The 14887-nt window shown below is 39.5% G+C and overlaps 1 protein-coding gene across 2 annotated transcripts in view; it reads left to right on the forward strand.

Moving 5' to 3' along the window:
- The window catches only part of SLC22A16 (solute carrier family 22 (organic cation/carnitine transporter), member 16), a 59206-nt gene that overhangs the window by 21790 nt on the left and 22529 nt on the right, over window positions 1-14887 (forward strand). For both annotated transcript variants that reach the window (XM_011970640.1, XM_011970641.1), the window contains 2 exons: window positions 7980-8097; window positions 12259-12790. In XM_011970640.1, coding sequence (XP_011826030.1) covers window positions 7980-8097; window positions 12259-12790 — 650 coding nt within the window. The remainder of the gene's footprint in view (window positions 1-7979; window positions 8098-12258; window positions 12791-14887) is intronic.

Below are 14887 nucleotides of genomic sequence, written 5' to 3' on the forward strand. Positions count from 1 at the left end.
AGCACTAGTCACATTAGTAAAGATACGGAATCACCCTAAGTGTTCATCAATGGATAAATTGTTAAAGAAAATTATATATAAAATTTATATATAAAATAGATATTTCACTGAAATATATGTATATAATATATATATGAAAGCAAGTTTATTAAGAAAGTAAAGGAATAAAGAAGGGCCACTCCATAGGCAGAGCAGCCACGACGTATATTTTTAAAAGTCCTTGAGAATTTGCAAACCGTTAACTGGTATTCATTTGGATGTGTAGCTTGAATTCAAATGACTTGGGAGCTCCAGAAAAACTGTAAGCTAAAAAATTGGTTTGACATGGTCCATGACTCCCAGTGTCTGTATTCTCTCAGCGGAACTTGTTGAAAGAGACAGCCTCCTTGCATTCTTGTAGTCTTCTACACTTCTTGCTGGATGTGCCAAGATGGCAAGTCCCTGACCACTTTTTTCTCTGGGTCATTTCTCAGAGCTGTCTATGCAGCCAGTACCTTAAAAGATGAGTGCTATGGTTTAGATATGATTTGTCTGTTCCCACCAAAGCTCATGTTGAAATGTGATCCCCAGTGTGGCAGTGTTGGGAGGTGAGGCCTAGTGGGAGGTGTTTGGGCTATGGGGCGAATCCCTCATGAATGCATTGGTGCTGTTCTCATGGCAGTGAGTGAATGAGTTCTGGCTGTCACAAGACTGGATTAATTCTCACAGGAATTGATTAGTTCCTGCAAGAGTGGATTGTTTTAAAGTGAGGACGCCCCTCAGGTTTCTCCCTGTTTACATGTGTCTGCTTTACCTTTGACCTTCTCTGCCGTGTTGTGATGTAGCATGAAAGCCCTTGCAGGGAGCCAGTACCCTTGATCTTCCCAGCCTGCAGAACTATGAGCTAAATAAACCTCTTTTCTTTATAAATTATCCAATATCAGGTGTTCTTTTATAGCAACATAAAATTAACTGATATGATGAGATAATGTCCCCTCTCTGCCCCAAAGAGTAGGCTTCCTAACTGCTTGCTACAAAACCACTGAATTCCCCACATGCAGTGTTCCCCCTCTCTAATTCAACCCACTATCTGTGAAGTGTCATCTGGTTTATTGTGGGACTTGGGGATTAGAGGAACTGAGACAAAGATGCTGCTGCCCTGCTGCTTGCTAATGAAGTAAGTAATGAAGTTCTTTGTTTCTGACCCAACCATCTTGTGTTTTTGCCAGCAGCCCTTAAACAGTACAGATTAATGTATTAACTTAGAGTAAAATAAAATTTAATACTCTTTGTTTACCCTCATCTTGGGCTTGAGAGGATTCTCATAAATTATTTTTCAAGGTGAATAAGTAGCTCAGTGAAAAACAAAACACATGGTTAAAAGGGACCATGAGTGAGAATCAGCAGAGACAATTGGCAGCAGAAGCAGACTTCTGCACAAAAACTTCAAATGCTAGAATTATCAGGCATAAATAACTATTTTTAAAGAAATAGAAGATAAGCTTAAAAATATTGATGAAAACTGGACATTGTATTAAAACTGACATAAAATTGAAGAATACCTAGGACATCTACAGATAAAAAGTGAAATAGGTGAATAATAAATCACCTGGATAGTTTTAACAACCTGTCTTGCACAGCTACAAAAAAATTCATGAAATGGATGATAACTCAGAAAAAGTTATCAATATTAAAGCTCAGAGAGACAAAGAGGTGGGAAATATGAGAGATTAAAATTCATGGAGGCTGAAAAGGGAAAAGATCTGAAATTTATTTAATATTAGAAACTAATCAATGGTGTTTACCACATTAACATATTAGAGAACAAAATTCATACGATCAACTCAATACTTATAGGAAAAGCGTTTGATGAATTTCAAAATCCATTCATGATAAAAACTGAAAGTAGAAGAATGCCTTTAACCTGATAAAAGTTTTCTACAATAAGGTTTACCATGAATATCCTAATTGTGAAGTTTAAAATATTAATTAATTTCTTTTTTCTCTCTTTCTTTCTTTGTCTTTTTTTTTTTTTTTTTTTTAGACAGGGTTTTGCTATGTTGCCAAGGCTGTTCTTGAACTCCTGGGCTCAAACAATTCTCCTGCCTCAGCCCTCCCAAATAGATGGGATTACAGGCATGCACCACTGCACCCAGCTCTTAATTCTGAAATGTTAAAAACTTTTCCTTTGAAATTAGGAACAGACAAGGATGTATGAAATATGTCTTCTACTTAGCATTGTATTGGATAGTCTAGCCAGTGCTATAAGGAAAAAGAGAGAGAAAGAGGGAGAAGGAAAGGAAGCAAGGAAGGAATAATGATTGGAAAGGAGAAATAAAAAGTCATTATTTGTAGTCATTACAATTTTGTATGAAAAAGTCCTACATATGAGTTGTTAGAATTAATGAGCATTTAAAATTAATTATATTTCTATATACCAGTAACAAATAAAAAATTTTTTAAAATGTCATTGCAGAAGCCTAAAAATATGAAATATAAATGGTTAAATATAGCAAAAAGTGAGGAAGGCCCTCTGTGGAGAAAATTATAAACTTTAAGAATCAGATCATTGAAGTAAATAGATATATCACTAGACAAACAGATTGAGGCTCCTTCAGAGGCTCCTGGAATAGACTTGTGCATTCATAAACCTAAGTATAGACACATAAGGCATTGTATATTAACAGGAAAAGGATCAATCAATAAGTGGTGCTGGGACAGATGTCTAGCCATATAGAAGGAAATACAATTGGATTCATTTTCTAACATTTTACAGTACAATAGCAGTTCCAGAAGGACTAAATGTGCATATGTGAAAAAGCAAAACTATACAACTTTAGGAAAATAGTTTAGGAGAATACTTTCAGAACGTAATGGAAGGAAGGATGATTTTTTAAAACACAAAAAGCATTGACTATGAAAGAAAAGAGGGATAAATTTGACTTCGTTACAAGAATTTTTGCCCACCAAAAGACACCATTAAAAGAGGAAAGATATGAATGTGCACACACAAGAGAGAGAAAATATTTGCTTTACATATAACTAAATTATTAGTGTCCAGAATAATCAAAGGATTGTTGCTTATATCAATGGGAAAAAGACAACCCAATAGAAAAATGGGAAAAAGATTTTAAGTCACTTCATAGAAAAGAAAATCCAAATGGCTAATGAAAAGATGAACTGTCAGTGATATATAATCACACCATTTACTTTTGACCAGTCGTCAGAAGTCAAAAGTCTTGTAATGCTAAGTGTTGGCGAGGACATGGAGTAATAGGATCTCTCATCCTGCTGGTGTGAATGCAAATTAAGAATCCAAGTTGGGTTAACCTTGAAGACTGATTTGGTATCATATAGAGTTGGTGATGTGCACAGGCACATGCTCTGGGGCATATACCCTGAGCATGCTCTTGCAAAGGTCCACAGAGGTACATGCATAAAAGTGCTCCCACAACATTGTTCCTAACAGCCCTGCACTCTGAACAACCCAGATGCCCTTCAGTCGTCTCATGGACACATGTATTATAATATATTCTTACAGTAGGATATGTAGGCATAAAAATGAATGAGCCACAGCTACATGAAACAACATAGATGAATCTCCTATACATAATGTTTGGTAAAGGAAGCAAGTCACAAAATAATACATGTGATATTATCCTGTTATAGAAAATTTAAACTCATAATAGCAAAACTAACCTATACTGTTTATAAACAGTAACCTGTATTGTTTAGCATTGCTTATAAAAGTTGTAAAGTGAAACAAAAAACAAGAGATTGTCACCAAAATTAGAAAAATGTTTCCTCCTAGAAAGGGGAAGGGGATTTGTAGTCACAAGAGAGTTGCAAGAAGCTATCAGGAGGCTGGCAATCATCTCTTTCTTGCCTTGGGTTGTGATTTCTAGACATTTGACTTTTTATTATTCTTGAAGTTGTATATATTTTTATGCATTGTTATATATGTATAAAATATTATAATAAAAAATCAAAGAAATAAGATCTGATCCCACCCTTAAGGCGCTAACAGTGGAGAATATAGACTTTTAAACGGGTAATTTCAATGAAATGTGGTAAATGCTTTTCTTTTTCTTTTTCTTTTCTTTTTGAGAAGGAGTCTAGCTCTGTTGCCCAGGCTGGTGTGCAGTGGTGTGATCTTGGATTACTGCAATCTCTGCCTCTCAGATTCAAGTGATTCTCCTGCCCCAGCCTCCCGAGTAGCTGGGACTACAGGCATGTGCCACCACACCTGGCTAATTTTTGTATTTTTAGTAGAATAGGGGTTTCACCATGTTGGCCAAGCTGGTCTTGAACTCTTGACCTCAAGTGATCTGCCTGTCTTGGCCTCCCAAATTGCTGGGATTATAGGCATGAGCCACGGTGCCTAGCCAGTAAATGCTTTTAAAATAATAAAAACTCACATTTATGAACACTTTATTATACACTAGGTACTATTCTAAATGTCTTATATATCATCTCATTTAATTATTTAAAGAAGTCTGAGAGATAGACACTATTGTCCCCCTCCCTTTTTTTTTTTTTTTTTTTGAGACGGAGTCTTGCTCTGTGCCCCAGGCTGGAGTGCAGTGGCGCGATCTTGGCTCACTGCAAGCTCCGCCCCCCAGGGTTGACGCCATTCTCCTGCCTCAGCCTCCCAAGTAGCTGGGACTACAGGCACCCGCCACCTTGCCCGGCTAATTTTCTTGTATTTTTAGTAGAGACGGGGTTTCACCGTGTTAGCCAGGATGGTCTCGATCTCCTGACCTCGTGATCTGCCCGCCTCGGCCTCCCAAAGTGCTGGGATTACAGGCTTGAGCCACCGCGCCCGGCCCCCCCTCCCTTTTTTTAACCAATAAGGAAGAGGAAGCATAGAAAGTTCACATGGAAAATAAGGGATGGAGCTGGGATTTGAGCCCAGGCCAGCATCCCCAACTACTGCATCACACTATTTCTGAATTTCTGCTATGAGACCCCAAGGGATGATCAATGGAAGTTGTCAGATAGAGAAGGCCCCTAAGGGAAAGGAATAGCTTTGTGTCATGAAACAACCTGGCATGTTCAGAGAATTGTGGGAAAGTCAGTGTGGCAGAAGTAGAGAAGGGCAGATTGTTAAAGGAAATGACAAGAGACAAAACCACAATGGGGATTATTTCATTTCTAGGAAGTGTGGGAGGTGTACTGGTGTGCGGTTAGGAAGACCAGGTGGGAAGCTATTGGGATGAATTACGTAAGAAATGGTGAAGACTTGAGTGAAAACGGGAAAAACAGGGAGGAAAAGATGAAGACATATTTGGGAGGCATTTCTAAACTGACAAAATTTGATGACCAATATGCAGGAGGGTGCGGAGGAATGTATTAAGGTTTAGAAGCCTGATGGAAGGGGATTTTGCTAACCAGTTCAGGACATTCTAAGGAGAGAGCAGCTTTAGAAGAGAAGGGAACACATTTGGATATATTCCAATGAGCTTGTCCTATCCCTATATTAAGAAAAACAAAGTGAAGATGTATTCAAAGTTAATACCAATTACAACAGCAATAAGAGATTGCAGCTCTACAGGACATTAAAGTGGAGAAGAGCAACTGGGGCCAGGTGGTGGGTGGGGAGTTAATAGCCTATACTTAGGAATCCAAGCCAGGGAAGTGGATGAAATTGCAAGGGCAGAGTGTGCAGCAGAGGACTTTAGGGAGTGCCAGCATTGAGGCAGGTGGGTCATCAAGGAGGTACAAGCGGAACCAAATGAGTGGGATATTTCGCAAGCCAAGGGTAGGCACAGTCAGTGGCACTAGAGAGGACAGCCAGAAAGGACCAGGAGAGGCAACGTGCAGGTCCCTGGTGACTGCAAAGTGAGCTCAGAAAAGCTGGTTGCACCTGGTCATCATTGGCTGAGGAAACAAGTAGGAGTTGAGGAAAGAAATATTCCCTTCCGATAAATCTGTCAAGGGAGGAAATGCAAGGTGGCTAAAGGAGCAATGGAGTCAAGAGAAGATTCTTGTCTTTGGTTGGAGGCAATGAAAACTGAACGGAAGAAGTCAAAGGAGAGGGAAAAACAAAGGAAAAAGAAGTGATGGGTTTCAGAGGAAGTGGGAAGAGGCACAATCCAATACAGAGATTGCAAAATGATATTTGGAGAGAAAGGGGCATGTGTCTTCAGAGAGGCAGGAAGAGAAGGCTGAATGCAAATGCAGTTCGTGTTGGTAAGTGGACAGAGCAGGAAGTTGTGGGGCTTCCTCTCTGATGGTTTCTGTTCTCTGCAGGAGATGGCCATTCATCTACTGAGAGAGAAGACACTGGAGGTGGGAGAGAAGGTCAGGCAGTGATAGGTAAAAATAGTTGTAGGTGGCATTCAGGGCTAAAATTGAATTGGGGAACATTCATATATAGGGCCAATAATCCCCACTAATGTGCAAAGAAGCAAAGAAGGCTGAAGTGTGAAGAAGACGACGGTTTCTTGTTTATTTGCATATCCTCTGCTGCACCAAGCAAATCTGTTGGTTGTAATCTCCAGACAATATCTTTTTGCCTTCAACTATTTGTCAGAGACAACCCATAGGTGGAAAATATTCACAAATTATATATCTGATAACGGCCTAGTATCCAGAATATATAAAGAGCCTTACAACTCAATATTAAAAAAGCAATAGACTAATTCAAAAATGGGCAAAGAATTTGGATAAACATTTCTCTAAAGAATATATGCAAATAGCCAATATGCACTTGAAAAGATGCTCAACATCATTAATCATTAGGGAATTGTAAATAAAAACCACAATCAGATACTACTTCACAGCCACTGGGATGGCTATAATGAAAAAGGCAGACACTAACAAGTAGTGGGGAGAATGCAGAGAGATCGAAATGCTCATACATTGCTGGTGGGAATGGAAAAATGGGGTGACCATCTTGGAAACCAGCTTGGCAGTTCCTCAAAATGTTACATATAGAGTTACCATATGACTACCATATACAGTAGTAGGAATTTAACTACTAGGTATATACCCAAGAGAATTGAAAACATAAGTTCAAACAAAATCTTGTTCATAAATGTTCAGAGCAGCATTATTCGTAATAGCCAAGAAGAGGAAAATGAGCGATCAACTGATGAATAGATAAATGTGGCATATCCGTAGAGTGGTGCTACTCAGAGAGAAAAAAGGAATGAAGTGCTGATACATGCTACAACACAGATGAAGCTGGAAACCCCAATGGTAGGGAAAAGAAGCCAGACACAAAAGGCCACATATTGTTTGACTCCATTTATGGGAAATGTCCAGAACAGACAAATCTATGGAGACAGAAGGTAGATGAGTGGTTGTCAGGGACTGGAGGGAGAAGGGAATAGTGAGCGGCAGCTCCCGGGCACAGAGTTTCTTTTGGGAGTGATGAATGTATCCTGGAATTAAAGAGTGATGATGGTTGCACAACCTTGCAAATATACTAAAAACCACCAAGTTGTCTACTTTAAAAGGTTGAATTTTATGGCATTTGAATTATATCACAATTTTAAAATCTGTCAGAAATAGTATTTGTTTTTTAAACAAAGAGATGCCTCTATCAATTATGAAAAGATAGGGCAAGTAAGCACATTATTCTAGAAGTAGAAGGTAGGAAGGCCTCTGTTTTTAGAGGGGCTTGGCAAGAGCTGTCATAGCCTTGGTGGACAGAACCAGCCTGGCAGGGAAGATGATCCCACAGGCAGCCAAAGTCCTGGAAGGGAGAGGACAAATTCTCCTCTCTCTTCACCCAATCCCAGGTTAAGGGGTCCTGCGGGGATGACTCAGAGTGATCAGGTATGTATATTAGCAACTCAGGTAGAGGTCTCTCCACTGAACAGCTGGTTTTTTAAAGAAGCCATGGAACTTATGTTTTGCTCAAAATAAATAAAAGAAAAACAATCAATACATAAGCTATTCAAGGTATGTGGGTAAGCCTATCTTTTATGAATTGGAGTGGATGTTTAAACTGTTACAACTCTACCTTCCACTGTGTGACTCTTATTTTTCAGGCTAGGACGCCGGGTGGTCTTATGGGCCACAAGCAGTGGCATGTTTTTGTTTGGAATAGCAGCGGCGTTTGCAGTTGATTATTACACCTTCATGGCTGCACGCTTTTTTCTTGCCGTGGTGAGTTGTGTTTTTTACCTCTTTAATTCCGCTGCAGTATTTTCATAGGAAATCTTAACTCTCTTCATTTTGCTCATTTAAGATCTAGTGAACGAGATCAAGGACTAATCTTTGTCCACTCCACTGCAGGAATCTGTCTACAGTATACCAATGCCTTATGTTTAGAATGGAACTCATTAAAGTGAAAAATTGTTGCTGGCTAGGCAGAAGTGTGTTTGCCTCTGTGTCGGGCATGTGGTCCACATCTCACAATTACTGAGGCATTATTTTATTTCTGAGTAATTATATTGGTCTAGTCAGGGCCTGTTCACTTGAACAAACAGACACTTAAGGTGTGTGGTTAAAGTCACTTGTATAATGTACAGGAAGAATGAAAACAGGAAGGCATTAGGTCCTTATGTTACCAAAAACAGGAGTTTAGTGGAAAGGGCGTGAGCTTGAATACCAGCTTTGTCATGTATTGGCTTGTTAGTTGTATGACTTTGAGCACACTCATTATCCTCTTTGAACCTTAGGTTGTAGTCTGTAAACTGTCCATGTTATTATTATTATTCTTAGGATTCAGGGAGATTAATTATAAACAACCACAGTACAGCACCTGGTTACAATGGTAACTGTTACTAGAAATGGACTGGCCAGCAAGGAAGCTGTTTCCATGCTCAATGAGGCTTCCAGATAGATTTCTAACTATCAAACAACAGCAGCGGTGATTTTCGGTTGGAAATCACTGATCTAGGATAATAGAGGGAAGTTTCCATCTGGAGGAGGAGCTTGTGATCTTGCTAAACGCAGAGCAGCAGGTTGGATGGTCTGAGGGTCCAGAGAGAAGCAAAGGGCTTCAATCTCTCTGCACCCCCTCAGAGAACAAGATGGGGTGTCAGTTTTGGAGTCTTTTTTGATGGATAGAAAGGGTTTCTAGCAAACCGTACAGATGGCCAAGGATAAGGGAAATGCATAAAGATAAATCTAGGAGACTAGAAGGTGTTGTACCTCATCAAAAAATAAATACATATATTTAGGAATGTAAAGAGTTTTAAATACAAGATAGCAGCCAGTAGTTCTGTTTCCACAGAGGACATAACTCTGTGACTGTACAGTGAGATTTCATGAGAGAAACCTTCTGGTGGGACTGAAGGTTCCACAAAGGCACAGGTACTGAGAAAGTATAAAGGTCATCTTTTGGAAGACTTAAGAGGATATTTCTGAAAATATCTGTTTCAGTCTTGCAAAATACCATGTGTTGGTTTCCAGACCCAAGGAAACAAGGCCACACCCACAGAATACATCTGTGAAATGTGGCCTTAATTTTCTGTGACTATTTCCTTTGATGTTCATGGGAAGTGGATTTGTGGTAGAATTCTGAGGATGGGAGATGCAGGCAGATTCAATTACTTAACGCATTTACTGATCTGCCTACAGAGTGTAATGCTAAGTAAACCAGACTCAGCTGTCTCAGTAAGTCTAGTAGGAAAGGCAAGACATTGATCAGCCATCTTCAAAAATAAATAAAATGTTGACAGTGAGGGCATAACAGCAGTGGGTCTGGAGGGTTCACCAGGGTCTGGAGGGTCAAGGGCTTCCTTGTTGTGAGAGATGGGTGAGAGAAGAACATTCCAGCAAAGATAGAAGCAGATGAAAGGGCCCTGAGATTAGAAAGAAAAGCTGAATGTCTGGAGAATAGAGAGGAGGAGAGACGCATTGATAAGGCTGAAGGGGTCAAGGCGGTTAGGTGGGGCTTTGTAGGATTGTCAGGATTTTGCTCTGTCTCCTAAAGGCAATGGCAATGCACAAAGGGAATTCTGGGAATTCTGGCTGCTATGATGGGGTGGAATCCGAGAAGATGTGAGGAGTAGAGTATTATCGGTGGAAGGGATGGGTGTGAGTGGATTCACAGTGTTTTGGAGTTAGTTGTATATGGATTTTCTGAATCCAATGACAGAAGAAGTTGTAGCTGCCTCATGAGAAATAATTAGCATTGAAAAACCTGACAGGGACAAATATTACAGCTTAATTTAACTGGGAAATTTATACTATTTGAAATTTATCACAATCTTTGTTTAGTGTAACAGCATCACTTACCAAAAGCGACTTCTGGATTCTTGGTTATAGGGTCCCGATGATCTGAGTCTTCCATTACAAAGTTGCACAGAGAAATAAAAGCTGTTGTCATAAAAATGTTAAACTGATTATGAATACATTAGTACTCATCGAGTACCTCCCTGCCTCCTGCTAATGTCAACCCTTTCTGACAGTAGGAATATTCTTGTAGGCCACTGCTTTGTGACTGTCTGATGCAAGGCGAAATTGCAGTTATTACAAGGCACATGTGTTTACAAAAAGTCTTTAAAAGCAATGAGGGAACATGGGAACACTGTCTGAATCTTGCCCACAAGATTTGGCCAGTTGGGATTTGGCAGAGAGAGACCTGTTAACTTTTGAAGAAATTAACATCTGCAAGGATAATCACATAGTGAGCCTTTGAAAGAGTATGATTCAAATATCTAATGATTAAGAGAGGCCTTTGGGGAAATCAGTGGTGCTCTCGAATAATTTTACAAAAATTAACTTTATGATTTGTGCTGTAGAAGTCAAATATGAAATAATTTTGTAGAAAAAATTCTTAGCCCCCTCCTCCCAAAAAACCATCATTGGACTCATTCTTTGTTTATTCCAAGAATGGTCACATATTATATTCTAATCACATATTGTAATCTAATTTTTATTAAAGATAGGCATATTTTCAAAATAAAGTTTTTCCCCAGTTTTCCTTCTTGTGGTAAAGTACACATAACACAAAATTTACCATCGTAACCATTTTTAAGTGTACAGTTCAGTGATATTAAGTGCATTCATTCTGTTGTGCAATTATCACCACCGTGCATCTTCAGAACTCTTTTCGTCTTGCAAAACTGAAACTCTGTCCGTTAAATAATAACTCTCTGTTCCCTGTCTCCCTAGTCCCTGACAACCACCATTCTACTTTCTTTCTCTATGAGTTTGGCCACTGTGGTACCTCATGAAAGTGGGCTCATACGATGTTTGTCTTTTTGTGACTGGCTTATTTCACTTAGCGTAATATTCATTGTATGCATAGACTACATTTTTCTTATATATTCATCTATGGACAGACACTTGGGGCGTTACTTCCACGCTTTAGCTGTTGTGAATAATGCTATGAGCAGGTGTGTACAAATATCTCTTCCAGACCCCACTTTCAACTCCTTTGGATATATACTCAAAGGTGGAATTGCTGGATCATGCTGTAATTGTTTTTTAAGCAATCGTCATATTGTTTTTCCTAGAGGCTGTACCATTATACATTTCTATCACACATTACACATGTGTTCCAGTTTCTCTGCATTCCCGCTAAAACGTGTTATTTTGGTTGTTGTTGTTTTTTTTTAATTAGCCACCCTAAGGGGTGTGAGGGGGTATCTCTTTGTAGCTTTGATCTGTGTTTCTCAATGATTGGTAAACATTTGTATTTCTTCTATTTGAAATGTCTATTCAAAGCCTTTGCCCATTTTTGAATTGCATTGTTTGTGTTTTTGTTGTTGTTGTTGGGTTTTAGGAGTTCTCCATAGAATCCCTTATCAGATATTTGATTTGCAAGTATTTTATCCAGTTCTGTAGGTTGCCTTTTCACTCCATTGATAGTGTTCTTTGATGCACAGTTTTAATTTTCATGAAGTCTAATTTGTCTACTTTTCTTTGTCTGTCAAAATAAAATTTTGATTAAATCTGTTTTTCTTACCACTAGTTAGCGTAAAGTTTTTGTCTCCATTTAGCAATTAGGATTTAACAATAAGGACCTCCTGGATACAGATAACTTGATGTGTGCATTTACAAGGGACTGAGAAATACATCCACATTATAATGGAATATTTCGATGAAACAAAAGGCAATGTCTAACATTTATATCATAAATAATCTCTAAAGTTTTGCCATTTTGGGCGGGTATGATGAGGGAAGATGAAAGGACCTATAAGAAAAAAAAAAAGATAGATAGGATTGAATGTCATTTTATACATCTGATAGGGGTTTCAGAAAGCAAGTCTTTGTCATTTTCCTTTTTGCCTATATATGATTTGCAATGGGGTCAGACTCCTCAATAGTTATAAATGTGATCTTGAATATAGATCCCTATTATTTGTTTTTCAGGTTGCAAGTGGCTATCTCGTGGTGGGGTTTGTCTATGTGATGGAATTCATTGGCATGAAGTCTCGGACATGGGCGTCTGTCCATTTGCATTCTTTTTTTGCAGTTGGAACTCTCCTGGTGGCTTTGACAGGATACTTGGTCAGGACCTGGTGGCGTTACCAGATGATCCTCTCCACAGTGACTGTCCCCTTTGTTTTGTGCTGTTGGTTGCTCCCAGAGACACCTTTTTGGCTTCTCTCAGAGGGACGATATGAGGAAGCACAAAAAGTAGTTGACATCATGGCCAAGTGGAACAGGACAAGCTCCTGTAAACTGTCGGAATTTTTATCACTGGACCTACAAGGTCCTGTTGGTAATAGCCCCACTGAAGTTCAGAAGCACAGCCTATCACATCTGTTTTATAACTGGAACATTGCGACAAGGACGCTTACCGTTTGGCTGATTTGGTTCACGGGAAGTTTGGGATTCTACTCCTTTTCCTTGAATTCTGTTAATTTAGGAGGCAATGAATACTTAAACCTCTTCCTCCTGGGTAAGTAGTTAAAATATATTTAAATTTGGCAGTGAAGTGAGATTTCTACCATTTTTGTGTGTGTGTGTGTGTGTGTGTTTCTGTGTGAATTTGAGAAAAAGAGTGTGTTTTTAATGGGCCTTTTAAAACCAAGAACAATACTGCCAACCATATTATTATGATATCTCTTAGCGTTATGTTGTAACACATGTACATATGAGGGGACTTCAACCAGTTCATGGAAAAATGGAATTAAAAGATAAAAATCTAAAACATAAACTTTCTCAACATGATTGCCGTCAAGGTCAAGACATTTTTGTAAGACATCAGCCATTTAGTCCATCCCTGAAGAACTGAGGGTCCTGAGAATGTACCCATGTCAGTGCGATCTTATTTACACTATTAACTGAAGAAAAATGGGTGCCGCGTACAAATTTTTTAAGATTAGGAAACAGAAAGAAGTCAGAAGGAGCCACCGTGAGAATCGTAAGGTGGCTGCCTAGTGATTTCTCATCAAAATTCTTGCAAAATTGCCCTTGTTGATGAGAGGAATGAGCGGGCACGTTGTCATGGAGGAGAAGGAATCTCTGGTGATGTTTCCCAGGCATTTTTCTACAAAAGCTGTGGCTAATTCTCTCAAAACAGTCTCATCATAAGCAGATATTTTCATTCTTTGGCCCTCTAGAAAGTTAACAAGCAAAATGCCTTCAGCATCCCCAACAAACGTTGCCATGACCTTTGCTCTCAACTGGTCCACTTTTGCTCTGACTGGACCACAGCCCTTCTTGGTAGCCTTTGTTTTGGTTGGGCTTTGTCTTCAGGATCACAGTGGTAAAATCGTGTTTCATCTCGTGTTAAAATTCTCCAAAGAAATCCTTCAGGATATTGATCCCACGGGCAGTTTAAAATTTCCATGGGTAGTTCTACCCTTCTCTGCAATTGATCTGGGAACAACTGTTTTGGCACCCATTGAGTGGAAAGTTTGCTCAACTTTAATTTTTCAGTCAGAATTCTGTATGCCAGACTAATTGAGATATCTATGGTATTGGCTATTGCTTCTGCTGTTAATCTTAGTCCTTGTCAATTAGGGCTTAAACAAGGTGTATTTTTTTCCTCTGTGTGGATGCTCTGCCCCTGTGGTCTTCATCTTCAATATTGTCTTGTCCTTTTCATAAGGCATCAGTGATTTCACCATTCTTCCACCCAAGCTTCACCATAAATTTAATGTTTGTTCTTGCTTCAATTTTAGCAGAATTCATGTTGCTCTAGTGGGACCTCTTTTCAAACTGATATGTTATGCTTCTGAGTGCCTCAAACTAGCTCCTCTTCAGACATGTTCTAAGAAGTTAGTACAAATTTCTTTTAGTGCAGAAAAAAATCTGAAGACACATGCATAGTTTTTTCATAATATGCATTTTCCATTAACTTTTTTTTTTTTTTTGAAATGGAGTCTTGCGCTGTCGCCCAGGCTGGAGTGCAGTGGTGTGATCTCAGCTCACTGCAATATCCGCCTCCTGGGTTCAAGCGATTCTCCTGTTTCAGCCTCCTGAATAGCTGGGATTATAGGCATATGCCACCATGCCCAGCTAACTTTTGTATTTTAGTAGAGACGGGGTTTCACCATGTTGACCAGGCTGGTCTCGAACTCCTGACCTCAGGTGATCCGCCCACCTTGGCCTCCCAAAGTACTGGGATTACAGGCATGAGCCACAGTACCCTGCCATCCTACCTTTTTGAAAACTCCTTGTATTTTCCATTTGAAAAAAATGCAGCAGAAGAATTTAGTTCCTCCCTTTCTGCCTTCTCTCCTTGCTGCCTTTTTCACACCAGTCCTTAACCCAGAGCTCTTCCCAGGGGTAACTTCTATAATGTTTGGGTTGCACCCTTTCAGATCTATTTCTGTGCATTTGTGCCAGGCATGGTGGCATGTGCCTGTGGTTCCAGTTACTTGGGAGGCTGAGGTGGGAGGATTGCTTGAGCCCAGGAGTTCTGGGCTGCAATACGCTATGCTAATCAGGTGTCCACACTAAGTTCAGCATCAGTATGGTGACCTCCTGGGAGCAGGGAACCACTAGGTTGCCTAAGGAGGGGTGAACTGGCCCAGGTCGAAAATGGACC

This window comes from Mandrillus leucophaeus, unplaced genomic scaffold (genome assembly GCF_000951045.1).
Source record: "Mandrillus leucophaeus isolate KB7577 unplaced genomic scaffold, Mleu.le_1.0 Scaffold96, whole genome shotgun sequence".
Taxonomy (NCBI): Eukaryota; Metazoa; Chordata; class Mammalia; order Primates; family Cercopithecidae; genus Mandrillus; species Mandrillus leucophaeus.